At 51.1% G+C, this 21,003-nt stretch overlaps 2 protein-coding genes and 1 non-coding gene across 4 annotated transcripts; 1 reads left to right on the top strand and 2 right to left on the bottom strand.

Moving 5' to 3' along the window:
* Positions 1–900: 900 nt before the first annotated feature.
* On the bottom strand, positions 901–10,301 carry TUT1 (terminal uridylyl transferase 1, U6 snRNA-specific). 2 transcript variants are annotated; one of them, XM_086383490.1, is made up of 9 exons: positions 10,184–10,301; positions 8,566–8,756; positions 5,545–5,894; positions 5,279–5,379; positions 3,957–4,426; positions 2,982–3,091; positions 2,724–2,834; positions 2,462–2,548; positions 901–2,091 (listed from the first exon to the last, which is right to left on the bottom strand). In XM_086383490.1, the coding sequence occupies exons 3-9, from the start codon at positions 5,837–5,839 to the stop codon at positions 944–946; spliced, it is 2,322 nt and encodes a 773-aa protein (XP_086239616.1). In that variant the 5' UTR covers positions 5,840–5,894; positions 8,566–8,756; positions 10,184–10,301; the 3' UTR covers positions 901–943. The 2 variants fall into 2 exon arrangements, with proteins under 2 accessions (XP_086239616.1, XP_086239615.1); XM_086383489.1 differs by having other exon boundaries at positions 5,545–5,860.
* On the top strand, positions 4,709–4,781 carry TRNAG-UCC (transfer RNA glycine (anticodon UCC)). The gene has a single exon. It is a non-coding gene; the product is annotated as a tRNA-Gly (tRNA).
* A 1,864-nt stretch (positions 10,302–12,165) lies between the features above and the next one.
* On the bottom strand, positions 12,166–20,869 carry MTA2 (metastasis associated 1 family member 2). The gene is made up of 18 exons (XM_086383491.1): positions 20,465–20,869; positions 19,639–19,706; positions 19,171–19,264; positions 17,214–17,331; positions 17,021–17,084; positions 16,720–16,837; positions 16,339–16,441; positions 16,034–16,133; positions 15,672–15,860; positions 15,494–15,568; positions 15,310–15,368; positions 15,062–15,159; positions 14,813–14,952; positions 14,329–14,557; positions 13,916–14,005; positions 13,461–13,579; positions 13,218–13,360; positions 12,166–12,996 (listed from the first exon to the last, which is right to left on the bottom strand). Exons 1-18 carry the CDS (start codon positions 20,490–20,492, stop codon positions 12,831–12,833), a joined length of 2,001 nt encoding a protein of 666 aa, XP_086239617.1. The 5' UTR covers positions 20,493–20,869; the 3' UTR covers positions 12,166–12,830.
* Between the last annotated feature and the right edge of the window lie 134 nt (positions 20,870–21,003).

Genomic DNA, 21,003 nt, shown 5'->3' with positions numbered 1-21,003 from the left:
CCCGCAGCAGCTGAATGGAAAAAGAAGTGGGTGGGGCCTGCTGGCCAGCGCGGAAAAAACTCGCGCCGGCGCACTGGGGGATGACCAATCCGAGTCCGGACGTGGAGGTAGACCGCGCGGAGACGCTGAGTCCTGGCTGGAAAGCCGCCCCTTGCTGCTACGTGGCAGAGCTGCCAGCTCGGCATCTCGCGGGGCACCAGAGGCGTTTCCCTCCGGGTCGCCTGCCCCATGGTGATTTGGTAGAGGTCGTGCCAGACCCACATCTTGGTCGTGTGACGATCATTGGGGTGGCAACTGCGTGGAGATGACGGAGTCCCACGCTCCTTTTGTTCAAGCTTTCTAGAGGAGAGATTGTACATCTAACCCAAGCCCAGGTCTGAAACCCTCCGTAAAAGTGAGGCTTTTTTCATTAAACCACTTTGCAGCTCAGAGATGCTGTTAATAAGAGAAGAGGCACTCTTCCGGGACCCGCAACAGAGGAGGGACTGAGGACGAACACAGCCAAGTCCTGTCACCCTGGAGGGGCTGACAGTTCAAATGAGGGGTTGTCCTTTACCTGTGCTCAGATCTGAACATTTTTTACCCAATATGAAGAGAATGGACTTATAACCCTGAACCCAAATTTCAAGCCCCGTCACCATTCATAATCTGGGTAGTAATGTAAATGAGGAAGGAAACGGTTCTTCCCAGGTGCAGCTCAAGCCACCCACCCAGCACTCCATCTTTCCAGAACTCAGTACTGAGGGGGTCCAGGTGCCAATCACTTGCCCTGGGCATGAAAGGAAACAGCCTGGGAGACAGACCTGTTTTAGGGTGACAAGACAAGGTACCTCTGAGGCTGCACTAAGCACTTAGTGGGGAAGGAGTATCATCACCAGGTGGAAATAGAGCAAACTGGTGTTCATTAAACTAGCAGCTTTATTGCCTTTCAGGGCTCCCATCTTCACTTAAGCAGGTTTCGAAGTGCTTGAGGGAGGAAAACCTGTAAGAAATGATGGAGATCAGGGAACAGGCCTTGAGAATCCTGGAGTGGGGTCACAGTGAGACTCTGGTCAGCCTGGGAGGTGGATGCCATGAAGGTCAGGAGTGGCTCAGCCTCTGGCCTCTGTTCAGTACTGCTCAGTCCCCGCAGCTCCCGGGTGACCTGAGCCTCAGTTGCCAGCCACTCTGCTCCCGAGCCAGCACCAGATCCACCTCCTTCCTTGATTTGTTGCTGCAGGCGTCTCCGGGCACGCCTCCGCCCCTGCCACACACGGTGCCACAAGGCGCAGCGCCAGCTCACTGCGAGCGACACCCGCTTCTCGGCCTCGGCCTGAGACCCTTCGCAGGCTGCCTCAGGTCCTCTGGGCCCCTGCTTGGCCAGCGCTGCGGTGCCTGACTGCCCCTCTTCTCTGGTGGCTAGATGCTTTCTGGTCATCAGGGGCAGCTCCCCCCGCTGCCCAGGGCTCCGCATCACCCAGTCCTGCACCGACTCTCCAACCTCTATGACCATCTCTTCCACGCCATCTTCACCATGCTCCCCTGCACATCCCTGCTGCTCCTCTGGCCCCTCCTCACAGCTTTTTTTCTGTCCATCTAGTTTTGCTCTCTTGCTTGTCCCTCCCTGGGGGGGCTCCCCAGGGCCACCTCCCTCTGACCGCAGTCTCTTGGTTCCCTGTTCTATATGGCACCCTAAGGCTTCCCTTAACACCTGGGCCAGCACAGCAGTGAGCTGGGTGAAGGAAGCAGGGGGTAAAGGGATAGGTGTTGCAGAGAGCATGGAGCTGGGGGAGCTGGGCTGCAGAAGGGGAAGCAGCCCCCAGTCCCGACCCCGGGAAGACCGCCGCTGGTACTGGAGGCTTCGACAGTAATTGGCTGCCGCTCGGCAACAGTTCTGTAGCCTCCCGGCCACCCGGCTGGTCACGTTGGCTGCCACATTGTGACTCAGGTCAAAGGGGTCCTGGAGATTCATGGGGCCAAGGCGCAGGCCCTCTGAGAGATTAGAGGGCAGGCCCCCTGCCACAGGTAGTGCCTGACCCTCCCGCAGGGACAGCAGGGAGCCACGAAGATCCCAACAAGAGACGCAGGAGAAGAACTGGGCCAGCAGGGAACCTGGAGGAAAGAGGAAGAGCAGGGAAAAGGGGTCCCTTAGAGGCCAGAACTGAGATCAGCCTTGCGCCACAGCCATTCCCTGAGCTGGACTTGCCTTTTCCCTCCCAAGTGGCTCAGAGGAGTGCCAGAGCCAGGCTCCTCTGATCCTAATAAACAAGAGGTCAAACCTCTCTCCCCACAGTGCCCCCCAGATACTCCCCCTTCCCCCTGCTAGCAGTATAACCTTGGGCAAGCCACTTCATTACTCCAAGGCACAGTTTCTTCATCTGTCAAGCGGCAATAATGATAACTAACCCACAAGGCTGCTGTGTGCCAATAACTGTGTCATTAACACCACTTGTTAGTCCTCTCCCAGGCTCCCCAGACTCACTCAGAGGCTCCTTATTGGTGCTGGGCTCCAGTCTTGAGGCATCTCTGGGGAAACTACAGTCCCAGCCATCAACCTCCACCTGTTCGCCTATGAAAGTAAAAAAGTTGAAGCTCAGCCTGAAAGCAGGAAGATGGGTGGGGGCTTGGGGGGTGGATATGGTAGTGACAGCAGAGATCTCATTCCCAGGAAGCTCCGTATGTCTAAGATGAAGAAGAGAGATGAAGGTCAGGAGATAGGGCGGGTGAAGGCCGGGCTGCTATACCTGCTTTCTGGGTGAGCTGGGACACAGTGGGCAACACAGGAGGGTCCCTGGTCTGAAGAAAATAGATCACGAGCAAGGTCAGGGCGTAGTTATTGAGAAGTGGGCCACTCCCTGCATAAATAATTAATTCTGGTTAGATCAGAGGCAGTTCTGACCCCCTCCTTGGCAGTTTTCTCAACCCCGCTTCCTTCCCTCCCCGAATCCCTGCCTCTGCCCAGACACCAACGCAGGCCCCGGTCTGTCCTGATTCATTCTCACCTGACAGCCCTCGACCCTGAGCCCAGCAGCGCAGAGTGTACACAAGGGGCCGTACTCGCCCATCCAGCTCAGAGCAGAGACTCAGGAAGCGGGAGTTGTGCAGGGCCAGCCTAAGACAGAGGGCACACACGGTGTCAGGGCTCAGGAGCTTGTCACCCCCCGCAGCTCTCATTCCAGACTTGTGTAATGGTGGCCAGCTGGAAGAAGGCCAAAGAGGGTTTCCCGAGGTGTTTCTCTGACGTGATCTGGATAGAGTGTGTACAAAAGAACATCAAATGGGATGTCCCTAGTGGCACAGTCGGTAAGAATCCGCCTGCCAATGCAGGGAACATGGATTTAATCCCTGGTCTGGGAAGATTCCACATGCCTCGGAGCAACGAAGCCCCTGTGTCACAGCTACTGAAGCCCTCGTGCCTAGAGCCTGTGCTCCACAACAAGAGAACCCCACAAACCACAACAAAGAGTAGCTCCGCTCACCCCAACTTGAGAAAGCCCTTGCAAGCAATGAAGACCCAGTGCAGCCGAAAATAATTTAAAAAAAAAAGTGAATGTTGCTTCTTAAAGAAAAAAACACACATCAAATGTGTTTGGGAAACACTACATCCTATAAATGTCTTGGAGAGTCACAGAGCATGTTATTAATAAGATTGATCAGAACATTTACTAGGCAAAGAAACAAAGACAGGGAGTGAGAAGGAGGAAAGAGCAAGTAGGAGAGGAGGGAAGGGAGAAACTGGCCTGTGTTAACTTAGCATTTCCCAAACTTATTCAACCAACTCAATTTAGGAACTCTTTCCTAAGTCCTTAAAATCAGTATTCCAAGAAACATACTTTCCAAACATTGAAATGAAAGCCAGACATGAGAAAAGTGTCAGAAAGAGAGACAGGACTAAGTAAGGACAACCTCAAGGCTGGCCTTGAGTACCAGGCCTCCCCAGAATACCAGCTGGCCTTCCCCCACCACCTCAAAGGTACCGGTTACTGAGGGAGATGTCACCATGGAGACCTGAAGGCCGATGGCAGAACTTGACCACAGGGCGCCGGGCAGAGGGCACGGTTTGGACTCGGTACACTCCAGGAACACAGCCCCGAAGGATGGATCCCACCAGCTCCAGCATGGCTCCCCCTTCTGCTTTCTCCCCCTTCAGGGCCTCTGCCAGTTCCACCGCCTTCCCCTGGTCCCCGTCTCCCTGGTCCTCCTGCAGCGGCGAGGCTGGAGGCAGGGACTGGGGAGAGGCGAGGGTCTCAGAGGCCAAAGCAGAGTCTGGAGTCCGAGGTGCCAGTGAGGAGGAAGGGGCTTCAAAGTCCAGGGCTTCCGAGTCTTGAGGAGAAGCTGGAGGCTGTGAGTCTGGAGGGGAGGCTGGGGTGCAGGCCAGGGCTTGAGGATCCAGTGGGGATGCCAGGGCTGAGTCCAAGGAGGGAGATTCTGGAGCCTTTGGGGCTGGCTGTGGATGGAAATGGGCTGAGTAACTGTCTTTCCTGCTGCCCCCTAACTGAGGAACATTCCATCTCTAAGATATATCTATTACAATTTATTATGGGCTGGGCCCTATTCTAAAGGCTTTATTATAAAAGTACTAACTCTTTTAATCCTTACAAGCCTTTTTTAAAATTAACCTTTTAATGCCATAAAATAAACAGTCTACATTTTACAAAAATATTACAGTCAGGAAAAGCAAAAAAAGGTAGAGGAACTGTTTCAGACTGAATAAGACTAAAGGAGGAATTCCCTGGTGGTCCAGTGGTTAGGACTCTGCACTTCCACTGCAGGGGGCATAGGTTTGATTCCTGGTCAGGGAATTAAGATCTTGCAAGTTGCATGGTACAGTCAAAAAAAATAAAAACAACCTTTTGCAGGGAAGAGATACATGGGAATTCTATACTTCCTGCTCAATTTTGCTATGAATCTAAAACAGTTCTAAAAAATAGTTTATTTAAAAAATAATAACCCTTTCCTACTCCCAAGGCAGAAACTGTACATTAGATGTTACAAATCACAGATAAGCAAAAACATAATCCACTATTGTGTGTCATTTCATATATATATCTCTCTTCCAGTAAGATATTACTGCCATTTTGAAATTTTTTTCCCCTGTTACAAATGTCACCTATTCCATGTCGCTTCATTTTATCCTATCCAATCACATCCATGTTTATCCAATCATAATAACCCTTTCAGGCAGGTCCTATTATCCCCATTTTACAGACAGCAACTAAGGCATGAGAGGTCAAGGGATCGCCCAGCATCATACGACCATTCCCACTAACTCTTCACAGCTGCCTCCACGGTCACATACCTGGGGCTCGTCCAAGTCCCCCAGATCCAGGAAGAGGTCGAGATCACAGCCATGGACGTCAAAGCTGTTTATGGAGGAGCCAAAAGGATGGACCACACAGCCTGGGTGCCGAGAAGAGAATAAAGGTCAAGAGACACTGCAGGGAATAAGTGGTAGAAGAACATAACGTGGCACAAGGATGGAAAAGCAAGCAAGTGAACACCACTAGCTGAGGGAGGCTGGGATGCAGACACAGAGGGCTCAGACAGAGCAGGGCAGTGACTCACCAGGGAAGAACTCTGCGAAGACTTCCTGCATTAGGGCCACCACAAGGCTCCGAAGCTGCCGCTCAGCCTCGGAGAGCTCCCTCAGCCCCACGAGCTTCACCATTTGTGCCTCCACGTCCGGGGCCTCGGCGAGTGCTTTGATCAGCTGGTGACTGTCGGGGGCCACTCTTTTGGGGGACCTGGAGGCTGGGCTCTGGAACTCTTTCTGCTCCCGTGGCCGGACCCTCAGGCGACGTCCTCCCAGGCTGTGCTGGGGCTGTGACAAAACAGCTTCCCGGGCACCCAGGTCCCCCATCTCCACGATGGCAAACACACCCTGTCAAACCACCACAGGGACAATGACGACAGTTCTGGAACCAAGAATCCAAACATGTGGTCTAACAGTAGGTGGGACTCTTCAAAATGGGGACCACACTATAAATTGGAAATATTTGCTTCCTATTTCCAGGACATCAAGGAACATATTTATTTATTTTTTAGCTGTGACATAAGGCTTATGGAATCTTAATTCCCCAACCAGAGACTGAACCCTTGCCCTCGGCAGTGAAAGTGCAGAGTTTAAACCACTGGACCACCAGGGAATTCCTGCTGGGGAACATATTTAGAAAAGCAATTATCTCTCTCACTCAAATTGCACACATTTTATTCTCACCAACCCTGCATCTGAAAAACTTCATTTTACTTATTTCATCAAACCCCAGTCATCCCAATGACATTTCACTGGTTACACTAAACTCATCCCCTAACTTTTCCTGCTTTAATTAGATTCTTTTAACATTAAGAATCCATGTAATGATCACTGTGTTAGGTGTAAACATAAACACATAAACCCTGTTTCTTGTTTTAAGTCCATATTCTTTTTTAATTAATTTATTTATTTGGCTGCACTGGGTCTTATGTATGGCATGTGGGACCTGGTCTCCTGACCAGGGATTGAACCCAAGCCCTCTGCATTGGGAGCACAGTCTTAGCCACTAGACCACCACGGAAGTTCCCATTCCATATTCTTTTACATTCTCTTCAGTGGTAAAGTTAGAACCTCATTCTGCTTATAAAAAGGAGCCCTCTGTAGTAATTAAGACAGTGTGGTACTGTGACAAAACTTTAGCTAGACTCACTAAGAAAAAAAGAGCAAAGGCTCTGATAAATAAAATCAGAAAAGAAAGAAGAGAAATAACAGTGGATACCACAGAAATACAAAAGGCAAGAGAATATTATGAGCATGAACACCCATACACCAACAAACTGGACAACCTAGAGAAAGGGACAAATTCTTAGAATCATACAACCTTCCAAGACTGAATCAGGAAGAAATGGAAAATCTGAATACTGATCATTAGTACAGAGACTGAAAAAGTAATCAAAAAATTTCCCAAAAAACAAAAGTCTAGGATCATCAAAAATTTAATGCCTATCCTTCTCAAACTACTCCAAAAAATTGAAGAGGAGAGAACACTTCCTAACTTATTTTTACAAAGTCAATGTCACCAATATAAAAACCAGACAGAGACAATACAAAAAAAAGAAAACTACAGGCCATTATCTCTGGGGAACACAGATGCAAAAATTCTCAAAAAAGTATTAACAAATCCAATACAATAATACATTAAAAGGATCATACACCACAATCAAGTGGGGTTTATTTCAGGGATGAAGGGATGGTTTAACATCCATGAATCAATCAACATGACACATACTTCAACAAACTGAAGAATAAAAATATGATCATCTCAATAGATGCAGGAGAAAGCATATGACAAGATTCAGCATTCATTTATGATAAAAACAATAAAACAGGCATAGAAGGAATGTACTTCAACATAATAAAAGTCATATATGACAAACCCACAGTAAACATCATTCTCAATAGTAAAAAATTGAGAGCTATTCCTTTAAAATTGGGAGCAAGGATGTTCATTCTCACCACTCTTATTTAGCACAGTCCCAGCCAGAACCACTAGGCAAGAAAAAGAAATACAGGGCATCAGATTGGGAAGGAAAAGCAAAACTATCACTATTTTCAGGTGACATGACCTTTTATATAGAACACCCTAAAGGGCTTCCCTGGTGGCTCAATGGTAAAGATCACCTGCCAAGGCAGGGGACATGCATTGGTCTGGGAAGATTTCACGTGCCATGGAGCAACTAAGTCTGTGTGCCACAACTACCGAGCCCGTGTGCTGCAACTACTGAAGCCCGTGCCCTACAGCCTGTGCCCCATAACAAGAGAAGCCCGTGCACTGCAATGAAGGGCAGCCCCCGCTCACCAAATCTAGAGAAAGCCATGCACAGCAATGAAGACCTAGCTCAGCCAAAAATAAAGTTCTTTAAAAAATTAGCTAAGTTTTCCCACATTCACTATGTACCAGACTCACAGCCAAGTGTTATATATGAATATCTATGTGGTAGGTACTAAGGCTTCCCCGGTGGCTCAGCAGTAAAGAATCTACCTCCAATGCAGAAGATGCAGATGGGGGTTCGATCCCTGGATTGGAAAGATCCCCTGGAGGAGAGCATGGTAACCCACTCCACTATTCTTGCCTGGAGAATCCCATGGACAGAGGAGTTTGGCAGGCTACAGTCCATTGGGTCACAGAGTCGGACATGACTGAGGCAACTGAGCATGCATGCCCGGTAGGTACTATTATTATCTCCATTTTGTATCTGAGGAGACATGAATAGCAAGGTTAAGTAACTTGCCCAAGATCTTAGTTCCCTGACAGGGAAGCCTAGTGCAAAATTAGCAATTAACAAATATTTGGCAAATGAAAGACTGATAGAATAAATAAATGACCAACAAGGTCCCCAGTGACTAAGTCTGACAAACTGATAAAATCCCAGCAGGGGTCGGGGGTGAGGGTGAGAGACACAAAGCTGGACTAGCCCCCAAGTACTGCAGTGCCCAGCAAAGTCAAGTCACATTAGGAACCAGCAGAAACAGTCTGCTGGTTTCTCTCCCTCGTTTCTTCTAGTGTGCAGCACACGTGACTCATTCTTTACCCCCAGAGTCATTCACTCTACCTTGTCCTTGTCCATGACAACACTGGCCACAGGTCCAAATGCCTGGAAGTACTCAGAGAGCTGAGTAGAATCCACATCCCGGGGAAAGCCACTGACAAACACGCTTCGAAGTCCTTGGGCCTTTCGAGTAGCTCGTAGTTCCACCAGGTGCCGGTGCTTCCGGCCTCCCAGGTGGGCATCAAGGCTGGGTTCTGCAAAGACAAGCGTGAAACAAAAGCATCTCAATCGCGCTTCAGTGTACCTACTCTGACTTTGTTCTCTGCATACCTAGATCCTAGTGATTCTTCCAAGCTGCTGAAAATGTGAGTTTTGAATAACAAAGTCCTGGCTCCTTTCAGCTTCCTCTCTTGTCCATTTGTCTGTACGGTGCATTCTAAGTGGTCACCAGGAGAACTGGCTGTACACAAGTATTTCTTAAACCACCTTTAAGTGTAAGATAGAGCAACACCTGCACACGGTAAAGAAACTAACAGGTAACTTATCTAGGTCATATATCAGTTCAGTTCAGTTGCTCAGTCGTGTCCAACTCTTTGCAACACCATGGATTGCCAGGCTTCCCTGCCCATCACCAACTCCTGGAGCTTGCTCAAACTCATGTCTATTGAGTCAGTAATGCCATCCAACCATCTTATCCTCTGTCGTCCCTTTCTCCTCCTGACTTCAATACATAGGTGAACTAAATAAATCAGGACCCTACACTATCTCCCACTTTTCATTTCTGAGTATAATACAGAGATTCCAAGGGCAGAATCAGAAGTCACACTACCAAGAAACAAATCCTAGCTCTGTCAAGCTGTATGAAATCTTGGGCAAGTAACTTAACCTCACTATTCATGTCTCCTCAGGTATGAAATGGAGATATTAATACTTCCTACCACATAGATACTATTCACACATAGCACTTCACCCGAGTCTGGGACATGATGAATGTGGAGAAACTTAGCTGACTTTTTAATTTTCTCTTTCCCTTTGAGTCAGCTGTTTGACATCACCAAGTGTTATGTGGGGCCAGAGAAGACTACCCTGGATTTCTGGCTTGCCCTACTGGGCAGTGGTAGGGCATTTTTCATTCACAATGAAAAAGAAAAATGAAAGATGTTTAGGTGAGATTATGATTCCAGACTTCAGAAGTGGAAGCTGAGGTTTCACTGGGCCTCTCGCACTGTCATAAAAGGACGTGGTCTCCTTTTCTAAACCCACCTTCCAAATATGTATACTTGGAAGTATACTACTTCACCATCTCTGGGGAGCTCCTCTTGTAGGGCTCCTTTCCCTACTACCTTCTCTGTGATCCTGCAGCTTTCCAAACAGAGGGTATAGAAAATTATCTCCATCTCTAGATTGTGAGCTTCTTCACCTCTCTAAATTCCCTCTCCCCGCCCTAGAGCTGGATAGTTAAAGAGGGAATAAAATAACGAAATTTCCGTCGTGGAGCTTTCAGATACCGGGACGCTGGGGTGTAAGGTGCTGGGGCTCTCCCCACTTTGTAATCCCTCCGGACGGCGGAGAGAAAACGGAAGTGAGACCCTACCAACAGACTTGGCAAGAACTATGACCTGTAACCCTATCTTCACTAGGACCCAAAAACTAAACCGCCCCCCGAGTAGCCACCGCTTACGGTTGGCTGTAGTGATGTGGCAGAGGCGGCAGCGGAAACCCCCACGAGGCAGCGGCTCGATATCTGAATCCACTGCAGCCATCGTGACTCTCCGGTACTAACAAAATGCATCCACCTCAGCCACGACCGGAACTCCCTCCTACAAATGGCAACGCTCTCGGAAGCAACTTCCGCCGGTCCAATAGGAAGTGACGTGCCGTCGGTCAATCGCGCGGTACACGCCTGCTAAAACCGAGCTCTTTCGGCTCAGGGTTCCGAGTCCTGCCGGAGTTAGGTCTCTACCAGCTTTTGGAAAACTGTCCACGATGCTTATCTGCATGCGGTAAGCCAATTGGTGTGCTCTGAGCGGTTGAGACGTTGATTGGCCCCAAGAGCATGAATATTCACAAGGCAGCCACAAGGTCTGAGCCGGGTTTCTTGCCTGGCACCCTCCTTGACAGCCGGCGGTTTCTTTGCTGGGTGACCTAGGGCAGGCTGTGCCCTCCTTCGAGGGGCAGTAGAGACCCATGGGGCTGTATCCTCAACCCCATATTTAAAAGTGAAGTCGCTCAGTCGTGTCCGACTCTTTGCGACCCCATGAACTGTACCCTACCAGGCTGCTCTGTCCATGGGACTGGATTGCCATTTCCCTGGTAGATAAAGGCGGGTCCTTCAGGCCCGGGCTGTTCCTAGTCTCCAAACCTTCTGAGGACTCTTATCCTCTTTCCTCTACCGTCGGTCCTTTCTCAGAATGCTGTTCTGCGCCGGCTTCCTAGCCCTGATTGGGGAGCTCTTCCCCGCGCGCACCTTTAGAACTCCACGGGCCCACAGCCAGATGGCCTTTCTTCTTCAATAGCCGTCTGCGTGGAGTATTCACCAGATGCCAGAGCCTCCCGCCCATTTAAAGGCATGCAGCCTAAACTGCTGTGATGGCAACTGCGTAAAAACATTGGAGGGTGCTGATACCACAGCAGACCGCTGTAGTGGTCATTCCTCCCGACACTAGAGGTGTTGGCTTAGGCCAGGAAGAGAGCAAGGGAACTGAGGAGGCCCCAGAGACAGGGACCATGAGATAGAGGGGCCTATCAGCTGGGCTACGGAGCTCCTGCTGTGTTGATCAACCCACAGCATTGGTCTGTGAAAAGAGTAGCCGACCTGAGTCAGGCGTCTCAAACTAAACTCGAGGTAAGTCTGCTGCTTAGGCTTTTCCCTATCTCTAAAGAAAGTGCTCAAGGAGCAGACAGTAAGCTTAACTTTTCTCTCCCAAGGTGCTCCTCTCATTGGAATCAGCTCGTGTCTAATCTGTCTCCCAAACCCGAAAAGGCAGGAAACACCACAAGGGGGACCTCAATATCAAGGCAGCTGCTGAGGCTGGCCTTGGGGATCCTTGAAGTAGCAGAAAAGTAGGTGGCATGATCCTACAGTACCCTCCAAAGTGGTATACATCCTGCTCTGGCCTCTAGCAACTCCCAGAATTCCTTCAGTAAAAAGAAAAGGGGGAGTAAGAGTTGGAAAATAAAGAAGAAACTAGACACACATGCACACCCCCTCCCTCTATGGAATCCACTAGTCAATTCGGAGAACCAGCACATCGCAACTGTTTTAATGAAGCTGGGCCAAGATGGTGCTTGGGCTGCAGTACTGTAGGCAGCTGGGGAGCAGTCTGGACTCCACAGGAAAGCAATAACGGGACCAAGCCACCTGTCCAGGCTACATAGCACGTAAAGCTGTTCCCAGAGCAAGCCCCATCTGCACCTTCTCTATTGTGCTTTGTCCTTTATTTTCCCAATCCAAGACACACACCCCAACACACACACACCCCGTCCTATAGAAGCCACCACACACACACCTTCCTATAGAAGCCACCAGACACACACAAACACCCCCTCCTACAGAAGCCACCACACACACACCTTCCTATAGAAGCCACCAGACACACACAAACACCTCCTCCTACAGAAGCCACCACACACACAGCAGAGAATAGCTGAGCCAGGAGGAGCTGAAGAAAACAGCTTTTTATTTGTTACTATAAGAACCAATTACAGAATCCGAGGTTAAAAAAACAGACAAAAGGTCTTTATTTCTGAGAACTGGCGTACAAAAGGCAGAGGGGACAAGGGGAGGGAAGGAAAGAGCGAGCATAGGCTGGGATTGATACCAGCTTAGGGGCCTCAAACTCCAATTAGGAAAGTCCGGACACCGGACAGCAAGAGAAACCCCCAATTAGGAAAAAAAAAAAAAAGACATGGCAGTCATGGCAGTGCACGCCCCCCTCCCCCAACCAGATACCACCACCTGGTATCTGTTTATTCTTCCCCTTCCCTATCCCCTTTCACAAAGGGAGGCAAAATTTTTAAAAAATTAAAAAACCCTCCCCCCCAAACTGTCCAAGACAACTGTGGTTCCTACCCCCCAAAACAGGCTAGGTTTCCACAATGAGCCAAGTTCCTGCAGTCTGCCCTCCACCACCAGGCATGGAGAGGCATTAGAAGGGGACAAGCCTCCAAGTGCTAACACCAGAGGGCGCCCGGCCCCTCCAAGGACACACTCATTTGCTCCCTCCCTCCTTCACTCCTCATTCCCTTTGATACTAGAGGGAAGGGAGGCTAGGTGCCCTGTGCACCCACCCTCTAGCTTTCAGCCCACCTCCCTTCCCCACAGGTGCTCAATCTTCCAGGACAATGGGCTCATTGGTGCTGGCAGGATGTGACGAAGGAGGAAGAGGGACTGGGGGCCGCACTGCCATCAGCGGCGGCTTCACCTTCAAGGGCAAATTGGGCCTGCGGGCAGCTCTCCGCATTTCCAGGTGGGTCAGAGCCTTCCGCAGGGCTCTGGCCGGCAAGAGAAGAGGCAGCAAAAAAACCAAAGACCATCAAGGTGAAGCTCCACATTCTACTACAATGCCACCTTCCAGCCCATCTTTTCCCAGCATCCCCCCTCCCTGCAACCCAGTCTCGGGGAGCTGCTCTTGCTCAGATCCTCCTATTTCCTTTCCCATACCCACCCATCTGGGTTGTTGACCTCTCGGCCCCTCCCATGGAGGGCTCCCTACCTGGTATCTTTTGTGGCTACAAACACCACAGGATTAGGTGCATCAGCTGGGTTGAGTTTCTGACGCTTGGCTGCTGGCTGTGAGCTTGAGCGAATCCCTGAGGCCAGAGGCCTTCCATTGGCAGAGAAAGGAACTCCTGCCATCTGGAAAAAGGTGGGGCAACACAGTGAGAGAGGGGACTCCCAGACACCCATCAGATATAAAAGCTATAAAAGCCCACCCAACTCCACTTGGCTCACTCACAGTCTCATAGGCCCGTTTCACCATGATGCCCCCCAGTCCCCGGTTCTGGGTCAGCTGATTTCTGTTGATCGGTGTCTTGGTACCCCGAGGTGTTTTTGGTTTCAGAGGTGCCTGGGCCACTGTCAGAAAAAAATTAAAAGAAACCATGGAGAACGTTCACACTTTCTCTATGACTACCCGAAAGTAGTGATGGGAGAGGGGTCTGACAAGTAATTAGCAGTATTTCAAAAGTCATATATAAACATGTTCTTCCATCAATCAGTATGTAATTATACTGGATAGCTTATGAGAAGAACATTTTTATCCTAGAAAAGTACAGTTAAGACTAACCCTCTCTGGACTCAGTGAGAAAGAAAAAAGCAGGGGAAGAGAAAGGTCTTTAATAAAAGCCAGACACCACCTAGCGGCTCCCCATCCTAAACCCACCCTGAGTCATCTAGCTCCCCATCCCTTACCCAGATCTTTGACGATAGTTGCCAGGGGCAGCCGCACCAGAGGGTGAATCTTCAGTGGAGTCTTGGCAGCCTTAGGAAGTCTAATGGAGCCTGGAGAACAAAGATGAAAGCTTCTGAAGGTGCGTCACTATTCAGGTCTCCTCGGGGGCCGGGAGCCAAGTCTTTTGGTTTTCGTCACACTGTGCAGCATGCAGGATCTTAGTTCCCTAACCAGGAACTGAACCTGCACCCCCTGCATTGGGAGCATGGAGTCTTAACCCCTGCACCACCAGGAAGTCCCAAGGAACCATGTCTAATCTCCTAACAAGCCCTTGCAGCCTACTACCCCTGCTGTCATTAAACACCCAGAGAAAACCCTGGTCTCTGGCCACAGCAACCCGAACCTGCCACCAGCCCAGCACTCCTGCCCTTACACTCTGCCTTGATGGCGTTGGCATTGATAGGGGCGTAGGGTCGTCGGGCAGCCCTCCTTGGCTGTAACAGGTCCCTGCACATGCGTCTGGCAAGACGGGTCAGCTTTGTGGTCTGGAGCAGGAATGTTTGCCTGTTCTTAGCCAGCAGCTTGGCCCGGTTGGCGCTGGTTGTGTAGGGGGAGAGACCTTGGGCTTCTGGTCTAGACAAATGACCCCTCGAGTGTGGCTCCTGGAAGGACAGAGGATAAAGGGAAAACAGTCAGTCACCAAGGCTCCCTTCTTCCACTGCCAGCAGAGGGTTTATTCCACCTGATTTCTTTGTTGCTGTCCTGACCACCTGGCTCCCCAACCACTACACCAAGTCCGACCTCCACCACCCGCAGTCAAGCCATCACCTTACTGGAGCTGGGTGTTCTGGCCTTCGCCTAAAGCTCACATCAATTAGCTTACTGCTCTCCCCAACCTGCTCCTCATCCATCCTTACTGTGGTGCCCCGAGCAGCCCCCTCAAGCTGAGTTGGGGTCTTCAGTCCCCCGTACTTCTTCCAGTAGATCCAACAGGAAGCACAGAGGCGGCACTGCATGTTGGGCGGGCCCCAGGCGTACCACTGGGCAGACTGTGTGGCTGTGGGAGCATGGAGTGGAGGGAACAGTCAGGAGGTAAATGCCACTTGAGCCTCTCAGGCAAACACCCCACTCACCCCCGGCATCCCTTATCCCCCTCTGGAACTCACTGTGGCAACTCTCACAAGTCAGGCCCTTTTGGAATCCAGCCCCATTCATGCCAGGTTTTGAGCCCACAGAGATTATCTGGTTAGGGTTTGGTTTGGTGCTAATGGGAGAGAAACCAGGAACTGGTCAAGGAAAGACTTCCACTTTGTCCCCATAATAATTTGCCCCTGTCTCCTGTGCACCCCCCATCACTTAGAAAAGCACAGGTTACGGGCAGAGAGAGGAAACACACCCTACCCATCATACTTACTAGGTAGGGATGTAGACTTGTTTTAGTTTGCTGTCTGCTTCAGCAGCTTTCAATCTTTTCTGCGGGAAGGAGAAAAAGAAAAAAAGGATCAGAGCATCTCAGCTGGGGGTGGGGGGTGTCATCAACTTCAAAAGCAGAGGTGAGCAGGGGGCCTCTGGTCCAGCCTCCCCAGCCCAGACCTTACCTGTTGAATGTACCGGTCTGTGGTTTTCCACATGTAATAAAACTGAACTATGCTGGCCAGTGACTTCCAGGGTAGCTGAAGAGACAGAGAGAAGAAGGGTGAGCTGGGATCTGGCCCCAGAGCCTGGTTCCCTCATCTGCCACCTCTTCCACCTCTCCTCCTAGCTCCAGCAACTTACAAAGTCCTGGCGAATATCATTGAAATCCTTCCCATACTTCTCCAGGGCCTCTTCAAACAGCATAGCCTCTGAGGCTGACCATTCCTCCATCTCATCCCGACACAACACTGGCCCGCCCTGGGGCACCAGGGTTGACATGGCCTTAGCCAGATCATAGCCATTCCTCTGCAACGTATCCATTGCATGAAACTACAGAAAAGGTGGGAAGCAATGCTGATGACCTAAAACTCTCAGCACCACTCCCCTGCTGCTCTTTAAGTACTCCCCCCACCTCAGAGATAACCTCCTCCCTGCAGAGTTCCGAGGCTCTGCAGGTCCCCACAAAACACAGCCCACCCAACTACCCACCAACTCTTGCTCACCAGGGTGATATCTCGGGAGGCAGCGGCTGCACTCATGTGCAGGCTTGGCTGCCGAATGGAACTGCTGCAATCTAGGGCTCTTGCAAAGGTCCCCACAGCTCTAAAGGACAGAGTGAGAAGTCAGGGAAAGAAGAAAGTTCGAGTGGGCTGAGGAACGAAGCCAGATGAGGCGGGTGGGAGGGGGGGGTGGATAAAAAAGGACAACACCCAGGCCAAAAATAATTAAAGTCCATCTCTTCAGAACATGACTCAGAACTATGTCCACACCGCCCACAGCCCATCTTCCCCATCCACCCACCCCTCACCGGGCCACCACGAGAAACTGATCAATCTGCCGGTCTGTGAGAGGGTTGTCTGGATCCCAGACTTTCATCTCCATCTTCTGTTGGTTCCGATTATCAGATTCTCCTGGGGAGTGGGGAAGTGGTATCATCCAGGAGAAAAATAGGTACCTTGACACAATAACACCTCATCTTCTCCTTGGACGCTATTAGCCATCTTAACTCTCAGACTTCTCTTCCCAGTGTGCCCGTCTGCCCCCTTCAGGTTCCTAAGGTCCCATTCTGCCCGGGTTGTTAACACAGAGCCACGCAGACTGTGCACCACACAAAGCCAAGGCCCACCACTCAGAGACTTTGATCTTAAGACATCCCAGTGGTCATAACCCAGTCTCTCCTGCTTCATACCCTCTGCCAGGCGATCTGGGATCTCAGCTTGGTATTTGCAACCAACTCGGATCTCTCCCTGATCAGCTAGAAGTGTCTTCTGCATAGGGTCAAACACCAGTGAGTAAAAAAAGCAGTCCTGGAGACAGAAAGAGAGAAGGTAAGCAGGGTAGCAGTCCTCATAGGCAGGGGGCATGGGGGTTATCCAGAGTTCCCAAGACAGGCAGCCTGTCAACCTGTACCTCATCCCAGTCAGACTTTCTTCCTGCCTTTCGGGGCAATACCCACTTCCCTCCCTCTTCTCCCAACACTTCTTTCTCACCTCCTTTTCCAGGTACTGGCTCAAGATATCTGTCTCATTCAAGAGGGTCACACTGCATTTCCCCCTACAGGAGAGAAGTCAGAAAACCCTGGGTGAGCTCATTTCCTCTGCGCGGCATCTCCTGCACACCAGCCCCTCCTCTCCACCTTCTAAATAAGTACATGCAAGCCAAGTGGCCCTGACTGCCCCATACCTTATGTGGGTGGCTGGCAATGATTCGAATTGCCGAGAAAGAAAAAGCTCTCGGTGCTTCAGTTGATGTCGCTGCTGTTCTGACACCCCTGGCTGCTTCGATTCCTCCTCAAACTCCCCTGGGAGATTTAGGAGGAAGAAAGCAAGTCAGAAACTAATTCAGAAAGAAGCCACCTTAAAAACTCTAAGCCAGGGAAAATATTTAATGTTTTCCTCACATTCCTCAGGGACCTGCCTTCCATATCCTTACCACACCACCCTGACCTCTTAGCCCTCCCGTTGCCATCACAGGTGCTCCCAACTGTTCATCACTAATGAGTGCTCTTAAGGAAGAGCTGCTCAGGGTACAAGAGCTTCCCAGGTGACTCAGGGGTAAAGAATCTGCCTGCCAATCAATGCAGGAGACGGGGTTGGATCCCTGGGTGGGGAAGATACCCTGGAGAAGGAAATGGCAACCTGCTCCCAGTAGTCTTGCTTGGGAAATCCCGTGGACAGAGAAGCTGGCAGGCTACGTTCATGGGGCCACAAAGAGTCAGACACACTGAACACACACATGCTGAGAGTACAAAGGCTGCCACACAAACACACAGCAAACCCAGGTGCCAATGCTCAGATACCACTCATATAGCACACATCTGCCCACACCAGGCCCAGCGAGAATATCACACTTGTCTCTTGCTAAACTAGCCTGGGGTCCAGAAATTCAGTGAAGATAAATAAATAAATAAAAGCATCACACAAAATTGTGTTTACCAGTTCCTCTGCAAATTTCAGGAGACTCTGCTCTTAAACATCACATGCAACCCTAACTCTCTTGTTTTCTACTTGCTAATAATAGTTTGTTTGGGGGGCTCTCAAGGACAGTACCTCTCAAGCCAGTGCCAACACCTTCCCCCCCAAGGAGCTGCAACTTGCCCTGAAACCTTAGTGGAAAGGGTTAACTTGGTTGGGTGCCAACCAAACAGGGAGGGGGCAGAAGAGCCACAGGCCCAGGCTCATTGGTGCATTGTTCCCAACCTCAAGGAGAAGGGGGGGGGGGGGGGGGTAGGGGTGTGCAGTAGGCTCCACCCCTTGCCTGTGTGCTCCGGAAACCCTGTGCTAAGGCAAGGGGGACCACACCCCCCACAGCCTTTCCGATTGGACAAGACCAAGGTCAGCCCCTGCCAGACAGGGTTGGAAACCCCAGAGAGCCAGAGAACTTGGTCGGCCCAAGTCCTCGTTAACCCCTTCACGCCCAATGCTCAAAGAAGCCCAAAATAAGGAAAATAATTTAGAAAGGAAGAACAAGAGAAAGGGGAAAGAAAGCCAAAGCAGGAAAGGAAAAAGAAACTAAAGAAAACAGAAAGCTATGTATCTAAAAAGATGAAAGCATCAAGAGAAGCAGGATAGGGTGAAAAGAAAAGGGAAAGATGTAAAATGGAGTACAGGGCTAGGTGAGAGAAGCTAGGCGAGGTGAGAATAGAGGAAAAGCGCAAGAAAATGTTCCTGGCTTCCTATTTTCTCCCATCAGTGTAGCCTTACCACCTCATGATCACACCAAAAACCTGCTTTCCTATTATGCACGCTTCTCAGTACAGTCTCTTCTCTTCACAGTCACCACCTATCATCCCAATATAACCGAAACTGTCCCCCTAGAGGTCTGCTTCTCTAAAGTGCTTCCTCATCCCCGATTTAAATACTATCATCTCTTTTACATACACCATTCACAAAGGCAAATTCACAAATATACAACTCACACACAAGCCAAATTCTGGCTTTCCTTATCATGGCCTTTCCACCTTGCTTCTAAACCAACATGTAAAAACAGGCCTCCCTCTGCAGACCAGGCACTTCCCACCCCCAAACTCACACCCCTGCCTTGGGCATGCTACAAGAGAACACCTGCAGGGACATGCCCAGGCTTCAGATCATGGGCAGTGGGAGACAGGGAAACCGGGGGTGGGGACAAAGACACTCACTGGCATTACTATCAGCCAGGCTGTTGAGGCTACTAGAAATGTCCCTTCGCCGGAAGAGGCACACAACCTTTGCCTCCACGTTTCCATTTGCAGTCTAAGGAGAGAAAAATCGGTGTTGAAAACTAATCATTTGAAAGTGGAAATGCATAAAGAAGAGACTAACATCAGTGAACAAGTTTCTAAAGAATGTAAGAAAAACTCAAATTATGAATCAAGAGATTCACATTTAAGGACAGACTTCCAAATCCCTTTCCTCGGCCCCCCAAAAAACAGAACAGTAAAGTTCCCACTAAGCTCTTAATAGCCTTTCCTGAATGCGTGGAATAAATGAATGAATGAATATGCATGGGTACTTAGGACAGGGTTTGTGTTATCTCTGTCTCTCATTCACCTGAAGTTACAGATCTCTGAAAAAAGAAGACGGAGGTTGGGGGGTAGGGGGGAGTGGCGGGCCTCTGCTCCACTCACCTTGTTGAGCTCTTCAATCCTTCTAACCAGGTAAGGATTGCTGGAGGAGTTCTCAAAATAGACGTAATCTGTAGGAGGGGGTGGGGAAGAACCGGGAAGATCAGAGGAGTAGATGGGAGAGTCCAGCACCAGAGTGGGAGGAGCGAAAGGAGGCCTGAGTAGACCAAAAGGAGATAAGGGTCTAGGTACAGAGGACGCTGAAATGCGCAAGTGTACAGACTAGCAGAAAATAATGGAGAGACGTTCCACCCTCCAACCCTAATCACCCAGTTCTTAAATCAGATCCTCCGCTCAAAAGTGAGCCTTAAGGAGGAGACAAGAGAAGCAGGGGGTTCCCCTGCTCAGCGGTCCCCACAACTCAGCGATGGAGTTGCATCCCAGTCTCGGTCAAGAGAGCAATTGTTCACTTTGTACAGGGCCCCCACCTTTGCGAACCGAGGCGCACAATAACGCCTGGGAAGAGGAAACCTCCCGGCCGCTCCCCCGTTGGTGGCCAAGCAGTCGCCCCGGCCTTTCGCGCCCCCTGCCTGCCCTGTCAGCCCCTTTGGAACCACTTTCGCAATCCCGCTTTACGACCCCGGCGGCCCAGACGCTGCCCTGAGAGTGACGTCGGGCCGCCCGCAGCCTCCCCGGGAGTCTTGGAGCCCGGCCGCGTCGCGATCCCCGCGCTCTCGCTCCCCATGCTCCCGGTTCCGGTTCCGGTCCGCGCTCTGGACCACGCCGCCCTAGACGCGGTTCCCCGCGCCGCGGGGAGCCGAGCCTTTCTGACCCCAGCGCCCAACCTCTCCCGCCCCAAGCCCCGAAGCCCCTAACGCCCGGTACTCACCTCCCACTCGGTACATGTTGGCCGCCATGGCCGTTCCCGCCGCCGCCTCCGGCCGCACAAAGGGGTCCGGAAGGCTCCCGAGGGCAGGACTCGAAGCGAAGCCCTGAACGCGGGGCCGGCGCTTCGCAGAAGTCTCAGTCGGGCCCGCGCAGCCGGCGCCTCCGCAGCCTCAGCCGTCGCGGCTCATCCCGGCCCGCGCTGTCGCCGCCGCCTCTATAGGCTCACGCCCGGGACGCCGAGACCGGCGCCGGTCCGCTCGGCTTCTTCCGGAACGAGCTCGGATCTCGCCGGACCGGAGGCGGGCTGCAGCTACCCCCGCCCTCGCCGAGTCCCACCAGACGTTGGACTCTGAGGGCCGCCGCGAAGACTTGCCGGCCCGCCTCGGGGTTCGCCTCCTTCCGGAACACCTTCGGCGGATCCGGAGAACAAGGCCCAGCACTCGGCTCCGGTCGGAGAGCAAGACCGCAAAGCTCGGCTACTTCCGGAAGAAGTTCGGCTCCCTCCGGGCAACCGCGGCCCAGCACTCGGCTATTTCCGCG

Source organism: Bos grunniens, chromosome 29 (assembly GCF_055505025.1).
Source record: "Bos grunniens cultivar Pamir isolate PY7600 chromosome 29, Bosgru_T2T1.0, whole genome shotgun sequence".
Classification (NCBI taxonomy): Eukaryota; Metazoa; Chordata; class Mammalia; order Artiodactyla; family Bovidae; genus Bos; species Bos grunniens.
The sequence above is the reverse complement of the archived record's forward strand: the minus strand, read 5'-3'. Positions and strand labels throughout refer to the sequence as shown.

What these genes read in the sequence shown, in the direction of transcription:
- MTA2 (XM_086383491.1), bottom strand. Translation starts at nt 20,492, where the DNA reads ATGGCGGCCAACATGTACCGAGTGGGAG. An exon ending in GCCAGTACCTGGAAAAGGAG is followed by an intron (nt 16,838 to 17,020) that starts GTGAGAAAGAAG and finishes TTCTGTCTCCAG; the next exon opens with GACTGCTTTTTTTACTCACT. An exon ending in CAGACCGGTACATTCAACAG is followed by an intron (nt 15,369 to 15,493) that starts GTAAGGTCTGGG and finishes TCCTTCCCGCAG; the next exon opens with AAAAGATTGAAAGCTGCTGA.
- TUT1 (XM_086383489.1), bottom strand. Translation starts at nt 10,265, where the DNA reads ATGGCTGCAGTGGATTCAGATATCGAGCCGCTGCCTCGTGGGGGTTTC. An exon ending in GGGACTTGGACGAGCCCCAG is followed by an intron (nt 4,427 to 5,278) that starts GTATGTGACCGT and finishes TTCCATCCACAG; the next exon opens with CCAGCCCCAAAGGCTCCAGA. An exon ending in GACATCTCCCTCAGTAACCG is followed by an intron (nt 3,092 to 3,956) that starts GTACCTTTGAGG and finishes CCTCTGTCTTAG; the next exon opens with GCTGGCCCTGCACAACTCCC.